The sequence below is a fragment of the Chiloscyllium punctatum genome, chromosome 5 (assembly GCF_047496795.1).
Source record: "Chiloscyllium punctatum isolate Juve2018m chromosome 5, sChiPun1.3, whole genome shotgun sequence".
NCBI lineage: Eukaryota > Metazoa > Chordata > Chondrichthyes > Orectolobiformes > Hemiscylliidae > Chiloscyllium > Chiloscyllium punctatum.
This window is the reverse complement of record NC_092743.1, coordinates 15704658-15720797: the sequence shown is the minus strand read 5'-3', so window position 1 is coordinate 15720797 and position 16140 is coordinate 15704658. Positions and strand designations below refer to the sequence as shown.

Below are 16140 nucleotides of genomic sequence, written 5' to 3'. Positions count from 1 at the left end.
GAACTTCCCATGCATATTTCCCTTAAACCTTTCCCTTCTCACCTTGAACTCCTGACCACTAGTAATTGAGTCCCCCACTCTGGAATAAAAACTTCTTGCCATCCACCCTGTCTATACCTCATGATTTTGTAGACTTCAACTAGATCCCTCTCAGCCTCCGCCTTTCTAATGAGAATAATCCTAATCTACTCAACCTCTCATCACAGCTAGCACCCTTCATAAAAAAACAACATCCTGGTTAACGTCCTCTGCACTCTCCAAAGCATCCACATCCTTCTGGTAAATGTGGTGACAACTGTACTCAGTAATCCAAACGTGGCTAAACCAAAGTCCTATACAACTGTGACATGACCTGCCAACTCTTGTGCTCAATACCCTATCCGATGAAGGGAAGCATGCCGTATACCTTCTTGACCACTTTACTGACCTGTGTTGCCACCTTCAGGGAACAATGGACTTGAACACCTAGATCTCTCTGTACATCAATTTTCCCCAGGGCTTTTCCATTTACTGTATACTTTGCTCTAGAATTGGATCTTCCGAAATGCATCACCTTCCATTTGCCTGGATTGAACTCCATGTGCCATTTCTCCACCCCACTCTCCAATCTATGTATATTCTGCTGCATTCTCTGACAGTGCTCTTCACTATCTGCTCCTCCACCAATCTTAGTGACATCTGCTAACTTGCTAATCAGATTACTTATACTCTCCTCCAGATCATTTATGTACATTACAAACAACAGTTGCCGTAGCATGGATCCCTGTGGAACACTACTGGTCACAGTTCTCTATTTTGAGACTCCTACTCCTACTCGCCCAGTCATTTCTCTATCCATCTAGCTAGTACACCCTAAACCCCAAGCAACTTCACTTTCTTCATCAACATCCCAAGGATGAACCTTATCAAATGCTCTACTGGAGTCCATGTATATGACATTTATGGCCCTTCCCTCAGTCAACTTTGTCACTTCCTCAAAGAATTCTATTAAGTTGGTAAGACATAACCATCCCTGCACAAAACCTGCTGCCTATCACTAGTACACTCATTTTCTTCCAAATGTAAATAGATCCTATCCCTCGGTATCTTCTCCAGCAGCTTCCCTACCACTGACATCAGATTCACTGGTCTATAATTACCTGGATTATCCCTGCTAGCCTTCTTAAACAAGGGGAAAAACTCTAGCAATTCTCCAGTACTCAGACCTCACCCATGTTCAGGGATGCTGCAAAGATATCTTTTACAGCCCTAACTATTTCCTCTCTCGCTTCCTCAATTTAGCACCACTTCCTTTAGAACCACTCTCATCTTTGTCCATAAGTATTCTAAAATTTATGGAATTATGATCACTATGCCCAAAGTAATCCCCGCCTGAAACTTCAAGCAACTGGCTGGGCTCACTCCCCAACACCAGGTCCAGTATGGCCCCTTCCCAAATTGGTAAGCTGTACCCACTCAATAATAATTTACTCACTGGCGCTCAGTTTGGGTTTTGTCAACTTCTGACCTCATTACAGCCTTGTTTCAAACATGGACAAAGAAGCTGAATTCCAGCAGTGAGAAGGCAGTGACTGCTCTTGATATAGAGGCTGCATTTGACCAAGTGTGGCATCATGAAGCTCGAGCAAAACTGGAATCAATGAGGATTGAGGGAAAACTTTCTGCTGTTTGGATTCATAGCTGGTACAAAGGAAGTTGATGATGGCTGTGGAGATCAGTCATCTCAGTTCCAGGACATCTCTGCAGGAGTTTCTCAGGGTATTTTGCTTTGCCCAACCATCTTCATCTGCTTAGACAATGCACTCTACGCCATTACAAGGTCAGAAATGGGGATGTTCACTGATGACTGCACAGTATTCAAGACTGCTGCAGTCCATGTACAAATGTAGCTTGACTTGGACAAGACCCAGGCTTGGACTGAAAAATGGCAACACAAATGCCAGGTAATGATCAACTCCAATAAGACTCGATCTATCAATTGCATTCAGTGGTTTTACCTACAGTCAAATCTCCATCAACATCTTGGGAGTTATCATTTATCAGAAATGAAATTGGACTAGCCATAGAAATACGTAGCTACAAGATGTGGGATTCCTACAGCGAGTAATTCCCTTCCTGACATCCCAAAGCATTTCCACCATCTACAAATCAGGAGTGTGATAGATGGATTCAGCTTCAAGGGTACCGAAGAAACTTGACACCATCCAGCATTTAAGCAGGCTGCTTGATCAGCACTACATCCACTCCCCCACCACCACAACTCAATGGCAGCAGCATGTGCCATCTACAAGATGCACTACAGAATTTCACCCAAGGATCCTCAGACAGCACTCTGTAAACCCACAACCACTACCATCTACAAAGACAAGGGTAACAAATGCTTGGGAACACCATCACCTGCAAGTTCCCCTACATCACCATCCTGACTTGGAAATACATTGTGCTGTTGTGTTAAAATCCTGGAATTCCCTTCCTAACAGCATTGTGGGTCGAAGTACAACACAGTTTAGTTTAGATTAGATTAGATTCCCTACTGTGTGGAAACAGGCCGTTCGGCCCAACCAATCCACACCGACCCTCCGAAGAGTAACCCACCCAGACCCATTTCCCTCTGACTAATGCACCTAACACTGTGGGCAATTTAGCAAAGCCCATTCACCTGACCTGCATATTTTTGGACTGTGGGAGGAAACCGGAGCACCCAGAGGAAACCCACACAGACACAGGGAGAATGTGCAAACTCCACACAGACAATTGCCCGAGGCTGGAATCGAACCCGGGTCTCTGGTGCTGTGAGGCTCATGAACTGCACTGATTCAAGAAGGCAGCTCACCTCCACTTTTTCAATGGCAAGTAGGGATGAGTTAAAAAACACTGGTCCAGTCATTTTGCCCACATCCCATGAGTACATTAAATAAAATGAACATGACCATTTATGTCTGCTGTCTGCTTCCTGTTAGCTAGCCATATAAATATGCACACAAATGTGTTACTCACATATCATGAGTTTTTCTTTTCAAAACCTTGCAGAACAATGACATCTGTGTGCGTCAAGGTCAGCAGTGTTTCTTTTCCTGTGCTCTAACAGGAACATACAGCTGAACACAACAGGAAAGCAGGAAAACACTTGAACTAATTTCTGTTACTCTGCCTGTTTTGAGTTTCATTTCCATATTTATTACATACCTCTTGATGAGTAAGCGGAGGGTTGATATGATTATCATAACTAACACAAGCTGAGCAACTTCCTTTGATTCTTGAATATCAAGTTAGTTTTTTCTTCAAAATTTACAGCTCTTTCAAAAAAAAAGTGTAATAATAAAATGTTTACCTAAATCTTGCTGCAGCTGCCTTTTCTCACTTACACTTCACAAAATTTCAGACTGGAGTGGTCAGTGGGACTGAATGCTTTAGATTAGATTAGATTAGATTAGATTAGATTACTTACAGTGTGGAAACAGGCCCTTCGACCCAACAAGTCCACACCGCCCCGCCGAAGCGTACCCACCCATACCCCTACATCTACCCCTTACCTAACACTACGGGCAATTTAGCATGGCCAATTCACCTGACCTGCACATCTTTGGAGTGTGGGAGGAAACCGGAGCACCCGGAGGAAACCCACGCAGACACGGGGAGAACGTGCAAACTCCACACAGTCAGTCGCCTGAGGCGGGAATTGAACCCGGGTCTCCGGCGCTGTGAGGCAGCAGTGCTAACCACTGTGTCACCGTGCCGCCCACGTGCCGCTTTCATGTGTACGAGATTGCATTTTGCATTAGCATGCTCCAAAAGTCATAGTTGACACACTGCGCTACTCTGCTATGCAGGGTTAACTAAAGGAGCACCCTCAGACACTCAATGTTGCAGGAATTAGGACAATGAAACTTCAATCAGCCTACACAACCAAGAATCTCAACATCAAAGATACTGGTATCCTCCCCTGCAATGGCCACAACGTTCAACCATCAGCTCTTCTCTAACAATTCGTATATAGAATCATATAGATATATAGCACAGATCCTTTGGTCCAACTCATCCATGCTGACCAGATATCCTAGATAAATCTAGTCTCATTTGCCTGCATTTGGTCCACATCCCTCTAAATCCTTCCTATCATATACCCATTCAGACGCCTTTTAAATGTTGTAATTGTACCAGCCTCCACCACAGGCTCTGGTAGCTCATTCCATATACTCATCACCCTCTGCATGAAAAAGATGTCTGAAGTCCCTTTTAAATCTTTCTGCTCTCACTTTAAAGCTATGTCATCTATTTTTTGACTCCCCCAACCTGGGGAAAAGGCCTTGACTATTCAGCCTATCCAAAATGCGGTGGCATGGTGGCTCAGTGGTTAGCACTGCTGCCTCACAGTGCCAGGGACCCGGGGTCAATTCCCACCTCCTGGTGTGGAGTTTGCACATTCTCCCCATGTCTACTCTGGTTTCCTCCCACAATCACAAAGATGTGCAGGTCAGGTGAATTGGCCATGCTAAACTGCCCAAAGTATTAGGTGCATTAGTCAAGGGTAAATGTAGATGAATGGGTCTGGGTGGGTTACTCTTTGGAGGGTCAGTGTGGACTTGTTGGTCTGAAGGGCTTGTTTCCATATTGTAGGGAATCTAATCTAAAAATATGACCCACATATAGGTGGGTGCGAAAAACTTTTACCTTTTCGGACTTGCCTCTTATTTCTAATGTGTGAGCATGTATGCTGCTCTAGTTCTTCTTCTCATATTTAGTAATTAATTAATTCATACTTTTTCATAATTCAAGAAAGCCTGACCTAATTAGTTTCTTTAACATAAAAGTTCAATTGGGTCTGAGAGAAAAGTACTCACAAAGTAAGATATCATTTATAGAAACAGATACTAGGAATAGAAGTAGGCCATTCAGCCCTTCAAGCCTGTTCCACCATTCAACAGGATCATGGCTAATTGTCTATCTCAACACCATGTAAATGTGAATAAATCTCAGTCTTAAATGCTTTACCTGTATTCTGAGACTGTGATCCCTGGTTCTAGATTCACCTACTGTGGGGAACATCCTCCTTGGATCTGCTTTGCCTATCCCTGCTAAAATTTCATTCTTTCTCATCCCTCTAAATTCAAGGAAATACAGGTTCACTCAAACCCATCTCCTCACACAACAGCAATTGCAAGCCTTGATATCAGCTTAGCAATCCTTCACTGCACTTCCTCTATGGCAAGAGCACCCTTTCTTAGGAAGCGAAACCAATTATAGCTTAACCATGTTGCAATGAACCAAAGGAATTGATGAATAAAATAGTCCAGCCAGTTCATTCCTCCCCACATGGGAACTTAACAGTTGCAGATTTCCTATTTGGAGGAATCTTGTCAAAGTACAATTACATTTTTTGTAAGCATAACTGCAATTTTTCGCATTCAATTTGGAAGTAGCTCCAAAATGAGAAAGCCATTGAGAATGCTAAAACAGGGAAGTCAGCTGAGGCTGTAGTTGCAAAACAATGCAGGCCCATTGCCCCAGCAGGAAGTAATATGACAATTGCTTTTGCAGTTCCCAATTTTTAGCATAGCATGAAGCAGAAACCTTGCAGAGGCACAGCAGCTTTGACTGGAAGGGAGAGAGAATCAAAACTTCTCATGGAGGTGTTCATAAATTCACAAGAATTTTATTTTGCATCTGCAGCCACAGTAGGCAGGAAATCAGTGCTGATCATTCTTGTGCATCATCTCGTGGCTAAACAAAGAAGTGCAGTCAGAGGTTCAGCGGGGGAGGTACTGCTGCACAGAAACATCTGAAATGTAAGGAGGCTGGAAGAACACAGCAAGCCAGGCAGCATCAGGAGGTGGAGTCTAATGGAAGGGAGATAGCAAGGTGAAAACCAAATGTCACAAGAATAAATACTCCACTGGAGAAATACCCTATCCTGAGCAAGAATCATTTATTCAAATTAATGCAGTAGAGAAAAATACCCATCATTCCCCAGTTTGGCTATGCACCATCAAGTTGATGTAGATATGAACAGCACTTTGAAAATCTGAGAGAAAATACTTAGGTACAGTTTTAAAATGTTCCTATATGTACCATGCATGATGCTGAAATTGAAATATTTATAATATTGTTACACGAACCATCTGTACTAACATGGCCTTCGCAGCCAACAGTTTGTACTGCAGTTTTAAAATGCATAAATGTCTAAGTGATGACGTCGTGTTTCCTTCCATAATGATTCATGTAAAGTGGCCAATACAAATATAAGATAATTATTTGTAATACAGATAGTGACTGCAGCTAACCTGCTTAGTTATTAGAACAGCATAGACTGGAGTTGTGCACCAGTACCGTGCAGGATCCCAGCACAGCTGACTCTATGGGAACTGACCAGGAAATTGAAATCTGTTGAAAAACTTCAATGCATCTGGAATTAACTGAAAAAGTACCTTAAAATGTGGGGCATTCCAACTCTTAAGATTAATAGTTACATAGATAAAGTTACAGGATTAAAAACTGACTAACTCCTGGGTAACTATGAATTGACCCCCAACTCACCATTGACAATGCCAACCCAATGCACAAAAAAACCCTTGTACATCTCTTTCGACTCCTAACTCATGCTCCCAGATATAAAAGCAGCCAGGGCACTCCCACCCCGCCCCCACCAACCTCCCCCTACCCCAAGCCTGACACCACCGATCCTGCCAAACAAAACATTCTGCCACACCACATGCACTCAACTTATCTGGCACCCTCGGCAGAAGTGGGTACTGCAATGCTGGAGATTAGAGTCAAGATTAGAGTGATGCTGGAAAAGCACAGGATCAAACAGCTTCTGAGGCAACATTCCTGATTTGGGGTTTTTGCCGAAACAGCAATTTTCCTGCTCCTCGGATGCTGCCTGACCTGCTGTGCTTTTCCAGCACCACTCTAATCTTATCTGGGACCCTAACCACCCCATTTTCCACCTGCCACCCTAACCCTCCCCTGCCTTACCCACTTGACACCCTATGCCCTCATGTAACTCACACTTGCTTTTCCACAGTCACTGCCAGCATGCTTCTGGGACCTTTCAACTGCTGAACTGTGCCGCTTTGGTTGTAAAAATGACAGCGTCTTGGCCTGTAACTCTATTCTTGCACTAAACGGCTTTTTCTCTTGCATCACTCATTCAAAACTGACTCTACTGCTTGGCCAGAAAAAAAAAAATCACAGCTGAAGTAATGGGTAATTTTAAAAGGGTTACTGTTGGTCGAATCTATTCAGATGGTGATCACAATATCTGAGCCAACACAAATCTCATCCTCAACACAGGCCTCAACATAAGCCCTGCACTAAGTCCTCCTAGATGGTGGTATAGTGGTAATGCCACTGGAATAGTAACATAAAGATCCATGTTTATGACATTTGAATTCAATTTAATAAAACCTGAAATTGAAAGTCAGCCTGAGAAATAGTGACCATGAAACTATCAATCTTCATAAAAACGTTCTGCCATTCTTAGCTGGTCTGGTCCCCATGTGGCTGCTGACTCACAGCAATGTGGCTGACTCCTAACTGCCTCCAAAATGTCCTTAATTTCAGATCAATGAGAATGGCCATCAACTTCTGGTCTTATTAGTGAAACTCACATCTCAGCAAAGAATAAAAGAATCTTTGAAGGACTTAAACATGAGGAGGAGTATGGAGCAGGGGGAAATGTGGTTAGGGTCAAGTCAGTTCAGCTTTGTGAGAAGGGAAATTATTAGTCCAAAATGCACAAATGTCAGCTCAGATAAGCAACCAAGAGTACATGTTTTTGCATTAAAATGGCATTTAATAGGTGTTAAATTTTACAATTGATGCACTACATATATGTATTAAAAAGCGTACACAGAGCATCATATTCCAAAGACGGATCTAGTTATACCAGTAAATTGTACTCACCATCCATTTCTACCAATAACTGATTTAGTGTGTTCTCCTGCTCGCTCTGCCCTCCAAAATTACCTCGACCTCTTTTCCTTCCAACTGCATCAATCTCATCGATGAAGAGGATACATGGAGCATTTTTTCGAGCCATTACAAACAGGTCTCGCACCTAGAAGTGTGACACCTTACTCAGGATGTTTATGTACATGGTATAAATTTACTGAAACTACTTTTATTCTTTACAAGTCAGTCTAAAGTAAAAAGTAAGGAAAAGGTAAGGAGGAAGAAAGACTTGTATTTCTATAGTATTTTTCATGACTTTCGGTCATCTTAAAGCGCTTTACAACCAATCAAGTACATGTGGAAGGATGGTCCTTGTAGTTTTTTTAAAAAGTTCATTCAGCAGATATGGGCATCACTGGTTGGTTAGCACAACTTAACAGCCCTTGAGAAAGTGGTGGTGAACTGCTTTGCCATCTTTGGGATGTAGGGACACAATTCTATTTGGAGAAAGTGCCAAAATGTGATCCAGCAACACTGCAAACTGAAGATAATTCGAACCAAGTTTATGCCATGTGTCCTCATAATTTAGCCCTGTCAGTGCCTATAATCAATCTGGTGAGTTTGAGCCTTAGTCTCTAAAACGTCAATATGTCCTTCCTGAGTAGGAGAGCCAAATATGTCATGCACCTGCCTGGTGTGTTTTCAGCAGTGGGGAGACATGTGAAGTAATGTGGGGATCCAGTCCACCATCTTCTCCCTTAGCCCCATGCTCACACTATGGCAAATAGGTGGTCCACTCACTGTATGCGAATAAATAATTCAAGGTCAGTTGAGCTTGTTTCCTTATATTGAACGCTGTGCCACAGGTTTGCTCATTTAATTACTCTGTCCCTTAATAATTTCCATGTTCTCATCTACCTATTGTGCTTCCCAAATTTTGCTGTGGCCTTCTCTCTTTCATACTTGGTTAATTCCGAGTGCCAGAGAAGTTGTTTGGCAATAATCAAGACTTTGCAGCAAATTATTACAAGGATATGTAGACAGCAATGGACATGTTGTCCACTTGAGAAACAAGTCCAAGTCAGGATGGTTTATGGCTTGGAGGGGAACTTGTGGTGGTGGCGTTCTTATGTATTTGCAGACTTGTCTTTCTAGATGGTATAAATTGGCATCTGTAACAGCTCAACACTACCAGAGTACAGGAGTTCTCACGAAACGCTTATGCTCAAATCTCTGGACAAGAACCTCTGAAGGAGTCTGGAGACACAATTACTCATTTGAAGAATTGATACTCTTGTATATTTTGTATTTTTTAAAGAATGAAAAAGAAACAAAGGAAAAAATGAATTGCTTTTTAAAAACAAAGGTTCTATAAAATCTCTAGGATGAGACTTTGCACTTGGTTAATTGAGTGCCAGAGAAGTTGTTTGGCAGTAATCAAGACTTTGCAGCCCATCATTAAAAAGAAACTTAAGACAGAAATGGACAAATTATATTCTTGCGTAGATTTAATCTGCACCTATCTTGCAGGTACACCATTCTGATACATTCGAAAGAGCAGCCAGACGATGCGACATTCTATTTGATCAGTTTATTGAGCGCTCTCATATTTTGGAAAACAATTTATGAGTTTGTGTGTTTAACTGTATACAACTGTGTACTTATGATCTATTGTAGATACAGGCTGATCTTTAAGTAAGTAATGGTCAGATTTTTTTTTAAACTGTAAATTCTGACTCTCTTTAAGAAAGCATTTTGCATTATGAGATGAGTGCAGTTGGGCATGCATTACTTTTATAATGGAATTTCCTGCAAAAACTAATTAAACAGCAATTTTCAATGGAACTTGTATTGCTTATACCAAGATATGATGCACAGAAGCATTCAGTCTGAAAAATGTTCAACAGATCATTTGATACATATTATGATGCAAATTCAGAATGTAAACAATAGAGTATAACAACATTAATATCAAAACCAAACATTTAATGTTCAGATAAGGTCTAACTGACTAGAAAGTTGTCAATCTATTGAGTGACAATGGAACCTAATCAATTTTTTTTTAAACCTCAAATACATAGCAAAATCAGAAGGACAGACAGAAAATGGAGTAAGTATAGAATCGATTACTTCAGTATACATTGACAACATTCTTTTTTTAAATCAGATTAAAGTCAACAAAAAGATCTTACAGGCCATCTGACAATGACCTAACCTGAATTTGGAAAAGTAGGTTAGAAGTATGACAACTAATGCTTGATCAGAATTTCTTTTATGTAAAGTGTTGACAACTGATTTTCTGCTAAGGATAGATAAAATACATAGGGACAAACTGACAATTGTAGATTAAACACTACAAGTGTTAATTGCTCATTTATAGCCCTTGATAGAGCAATTTCAGAACATAACTCTTCACAAAATGACTTCAAACCAAATCATCCGCCAACATTTCTGCCACCTCCAAACAGACCCCACTACCAGGGATATATTTCCCTCCCCACCCCTTTCCGCCTTCCACAAAGACCGTTCCCTCCGCGACTACCTGGTCAGGTCCACGCCCCCAAACAACCCACCCTCCAATCCTGGCACTTTCCCCTGCCACCACAGGAACTGTAAAGCCTGCGCCCACACCTCCTCCCTCACCTCTATCCAAGGCCCTAAAGGAGCCTTCCACATCCGTCAAAGTTTTACTTGCACATCCACTAATATCATTTACTGTATCCGTTGCTCCCGATGCGGTCGCCTCTACATTGGGGAGACTGGGCACCTCCTAGCAGAGCGCTTTAGGGAACATCTCCGGGACACCCGCACCAATCAACCACACCGCCCCATGTCCCAACATTTCAACTCCCCCTCCCACTCTACCGAGGACATGGAGGTCCTGGGCCTCCTTCACCGCCGCTCCCTCACCACCAGACACCTGGAGGAAGAACGCCTCATCTTCCGCCTCGGAACACTTCAACCCCAGGGCATCAATGTGGACTTCAACAGTTTCCTCATTTCCCCTTCCCCCACCTCACCCTAGTTCTAAACTTCTATCTCAGTAACTGTCTCCATAACTTGTCCGGACTTGTCCTACCTGCCTATCTTCTTTTCCACCTATCCACTCCACCCTCTCCTCCTTGACCTATCACCTTCATCCCCTCCCCCACTCACCCATTGTACTCTATGCTACTTTCTCCCCACCCCCACCCTCCTCTAGCTTATCTCTCCATGCTTCAGGCTCACTGCCTTTATTCCTGATGAAGGGCTTTGGCCCGAAATGTCGATTTCGAAGCTACCTGGATGCTGCCTGAACTGCTGTGCTCTTCCAGCACCACCAATCCACAAAATGACTTCTGTCAATCAGCCTTTAATACTGGCTGGCTACAGTAAACAGTAGAAAGTGATAGGTTGTTACTAGTTTAAACCGGAACTGCAGCACAGCACAGGAATCTTTACTCAATTTATGATTCACTCTACACCTGATCAGATATTGATTTATTCAAATATGGAGTGAAAAAATCCACTATTAGCGCCACCCATTAATTACAGTAAATCAAAATGTACTACAAATAAAGTCTCGTATCCCAAATTCCTGACGGCTGACTTTAAAGGAACAGTATGCTCCAGAATCTAACATGTGGCCAACATGTCTTATCACTGAGTAAATGCAAATAGAGAATGGCAATTACCTGGCAAATATTTGATTGGGAGGTAGAAGGTAGAGAGCAGGAACAAGGTATACGAGGATTTGATGTGACAAGTGGAAATTCCCAAGGATCTTCACCAGGGCTACATCTTTACATCATATATATCAAGGACTTGGAAGAAGAGAGAACGCTACAGCAAAATTTGCAGATGACTTTAAGATGGGAAGCACAATAAGTAGCTAAGTTAAGGGACAGAGTAAATAAGTGAGCAAAGCTGTGGCATAGTGTTCAAGGTGAGGAAACAAGCTGAACTGACCTTGAATTATTTATTTGCATACAATAAGCAGACCACTATTTGCCATAGGGTGGGCATTGTTTGCTAAGAGGCAAGGTGGTGGACTGGATCCCCACATTACTTCACATGTCTCCCCACTGCTGAAAACACACCAGGCAGGTGCATGACACATTTGGCTCTCTTACTCAGGAAGGACATATTGACTTTTTGAGAGAGTAAGGCACAAACTCACCAGATTGATAGAGGCACTGACAGGGCTAAATTATGAGGACACATGGCATAAATTTGGTTTGAAATATCTTCAGTTTAGAAGATAATGGGGATATAATCAGGATGCTTAAAATTCCAAAGGTCTTCAGAGAAATCTCTATTTTGGGGGAACCAGAACAAGGAGCTACAATCATTAAACCTGAACTAGACTACTTTGGAATGAAATCAAGAATTACTTTTCCTACAGAGGGTGTAGCGATTTGTAACTTCCTTTCCTAAAGGCTTGTAAGATTGTAGATAAATTGATATTTTCATACTGGAAATGATGGATGTTAGTTGGAAAAGGGTATTAAAGGCTCAGTAAATAGGTTGTATATACACACTAACTTTAAGCAGACTGAATACCAAACAGATGTGAAGGATTGAATGGTTGGTTTTATGCTCATCAAACAACATTGATCAAGCTGTGATCAAATCAATTAGTACTGTATAAGGGAACAAATCTACTATCCTGTTGACCTTCGTGGATTGAGTATCTTCTCACCTACAGTTATCTTAATGTGTACATGCATTTGTAATAACTAGTCAAGGTGGAGTTAGTTAGTGTGAACGTTTAAAGTCATCCTTTCAGGAATGGGCATGACTTGCTTCCAAAGATCTCTTCAGTTCCTTTCTAGGAAAAAGGTCACCTATAAGAGACCATCAGATCATTTTCAACATTTAGAACTTCAAATTAGATACTGTAAGACTTACCCTTGCAGGGCCCACACCAACAAACATTTCCAAGAACTCAGAACCATTAACTGTGATGAATGGAACATTGGCCTCTCCTGCAGTAGCCTTTGCTAACAAAGTTTTCCCAGTGCCTGGAGGACCCGTAAGGATAGCTCCCTGCGAAAAGAATACTTAATTCACTTTGGATGGGGTTTAGAGAAACTCAGTAATCTGTTCACAGGTACAATTATAATGTATTACTTTCTGATCCAAAAAAAAACGAAGGACTTGGTTTATGCAGATCATTACTTTACATCAACATGCAACTTAGTACCTAATGCAATGCTAGTTTAATTTTGCTATAAATTATCCAATTTTAAAATTTGTTCGCGGGCCGTGGGCTGAATACAACAAAAAAAAATGCTCCTTCAAGTATGATGTAAATTGATCCAACACTTTATACTCAGTGAATTGCTTAATCTTTTCAATCAATAGCCAGAATTTATTTTTTGAAGTTAGGATGGGGAACTGAACCTACACAGGACTTTGGCTCAGTCTCATCTGGATTACTGCATTCAAGGTGGACATGACCTAATGGTACTATCACTGGGTTGTCAATTCAGAGACCCAAATGATGCGCTGGGGACTCGAGTTTCAAATCCTGCCATGGCAGAAGGTGGAATTTTAATCCAATAAAAATCTGAAGTTAGGAGAGTTATGATGAATCCATTGTTGATTGTCGGAAAATGCCCTTGAGGGAAGGAAATTTCCATCCTTACTTGGTCTGGCCTACATGTGATTCCAGACCCATAGCAATGTGGACTGAATCTGACGACCACATTTGGAAGATTGGGATATTAGCATATTAAGAACAAAGAAAATTTACAGCCCAGAACAGGCCCTTTGGCCCTCCAAATTATCCTCAAAACTCTGTATTAACAGAGATCCTAATTCAACAGTAAACCTATAGCAGTAGGTTAATGACACTTGACTACATTCAGATGTTGCTCACTGCAGTTTCACTTCTTGAAGTTGGATTTGTCTCAAAAGGCAACTTACCTTTGGAATTTTGGCTCCAAGTTCTTGATACTGATTTGGGTTCTTCAGAAAATTAACAAATTCCATTATTTCCAACTTTGCTTCCTCACATCCTGCAACATCCTTGAATTTTACATCAATTTCATCCTTGAGCATCTTGGCTGTTGTTTCACCAACGCTAAATAATCCACCCATGCCACGGCCAGATCGGCCAACTCCTGCTGACCCTCTTCTCAGGGTAAACAGCAGAAATCCGATGATCAGTATAGTAGGAAGCATACTCAGTAGAAATGAGCTAAGAGAATAAAAAGGATTAATTCAAATGAGAAAACATTAACATTTCACTTTTTAAAAAAATGAAGTTATGCAAGAAATTGGTTGTCATAAAAACAAATGAGCCTTTCAGAATTTTGCGATATTTTGGGCATCAACAACAGAAAATGTTATACACTTCTACAATAAAAAGGTTGATTCAATGTTTATAAATAAAATGGTCCTGGTTTTAAATTGTTGGCATATGCTCAGTGGCATGAAATTCAGAATCCAAACATTCAAGCTGTAGTCATAATGGACAGTAGTACACAATTTTAAGATGCATAGTCTTACATCTATTTCGGTTTAAAATTAGAACAAAAATGTTATGCTTATTTGCATAAAATGATAAATAAATGCTAAATAGTCTACGATATCTACAAAATTGTGAAGCTCCCTTCCTAACAACATTGTGGGTCTACCTGAAGCAAATGATTGCAACGGTTCAAGAAAACAACTCACCACCACCTTCACAAAAGCATCTAAGAGATGGGGAATATATGCTGGCCCAACCAGCAGTACCCACATCCCAATAATGAATTTAAAAAATGTCATAAATCAAGTGATTTCTTTTAAAGTGCAGATATGACTTTAACTGTATTTTCTTTTGGAAATGGCAAAATCATGAGACAAGGTAGGACTCAATGCCTTGTATTGTTGACATTTGACCTCAAAAAATTTCATTTTACCTACACTTTGCATTAGTTTTGGGAACATGTTTGGCATGAAAAGTCTTTTCCACAATGCTTTTTTCCCCTTTTTAAACATAAAAACTTCTAGTATATAGACTAGGATACAGTTCCTGCTGAATCCAGAACATGGCCAGCAAACACAAACTGCCAAAACCATTAAAAAAGTTTGTCATGGATTTCAATCCCTTGTTAGGTATAACGCACGTAAAAGCTGTCTCCCTACATTTAGTCGAAAAAATTTGATTCCAAAAATTCAACTTTTAAGTCGATGTAATATCCAAAACAATGAACAATTTAACACTTCTGAAAATGAAATATACCTGCCAGTTTAATAAAGTTGTGACTTTCAGCCTTCAGTCTAGTTAATGTTCGAGTATCAATGCTTGAGACATTGTACTAAACACAGATTCACACCAATGATTTCCCACTCAAATCAAGGCACCTTTCCCTGAGAATGGGCGATACTTGTTATGGAGCACTGTTGCTAAAAACTAGGCAACAAGCCCTCAACTGAGCTTTTTTGTAATACTCAGCTTCTCATGTACACAAGATATCCATACCAGAAACAAAATGGATGTTCAGACAGGAGAATATAATATTATATTATATAACAGAAACTTTTTCAGAGAATGATTGTAGCAATCAATTTGAGAGTATGCAAGGCTTGTAATACAAACCCAACTGTTTGCCTTACAGAGGGATTAAAATAACGTAAATGGCTTTCTAGACAACCCAGACAAAGTTAAGCCAAATGACACCAAATAGAGTTTGAGAACTTGAATTCAGTTAGAAATAATTGAAAATAAAATGCTGGCATCACTGAAAGTGGCTTTGGATTGTTGGAAAAAATCCGTCTTACCAACAACCTTTAAGCAAGCAAATATGCTGGTCGTAAACATTACAGCCCATCTGTAACTCCTAGATTACACTAACAATTGACTCTATACTGTCATCTAAAGTAGCCTAGCAAGTCATAAAATTGTATCAAACAGCTTCAAGAAACTCGACCATGGCCATATGTCAACTTGAGACAGCAGTAAACGTCATCATCCACATACCAAACAATAAATAAACAAGTCCAGATTTATTCTAGACTTGTGATGAGGACCAGGAAAATTAAAAGGGAAAATATACAGACTTGAGATTGATTTTTTATAACAAATATCACCCTGGGTGGTAATGTTGCTACTGTGAGTAGGAAAGGGGCATTGAATTGTGCAAAGGGTGAAATGACAGCTTTTCAAGACCAGCTAAGAGCTGGTAATTAAGTTGAAAGTAGATGAAAGACAGATTCCCAATGGGAAGCTGCAGGAACCTTTTTAAAGTCAAGAATTAACAAGTCAAGAATACTCAT

General features: G+C 40.8%; 1 protein-coding gene across 2 annotated transcripts in view; it reads right to left on the bottom strand.

Moving 5' to 3' along the window:
- The window catches only part of afg3l2 (AFG3-like AAA ATPase 2), a 61612-nt gene that overhangs the window by 23118 nt on the left and 22354 nt on the right, over nucleotides 1-16140 (bottom strand). For both annotated transcript variants that reach the window (XM_072569819.1, XM_072569818.1), the window contains exons 8-10: nucleotides 13804-14077; nucleotides 12784-12921; nucleotides 7906-8059 (exon numbers count right to left, since the gene is read on the bottom strand). In XM_072569819.1, the coding sequence (XP_072425920.1) occupies nucleotides 7906-8059; nucleotides 12784-12921; nucleotides 13804-14077 (566 nt within the window). The remainder of the gene's footprint in view (nucleotides 1-7905; nucleotides 8060-12783; nucleotides 12922-13803; nucleotides 14078-16140) is intronic.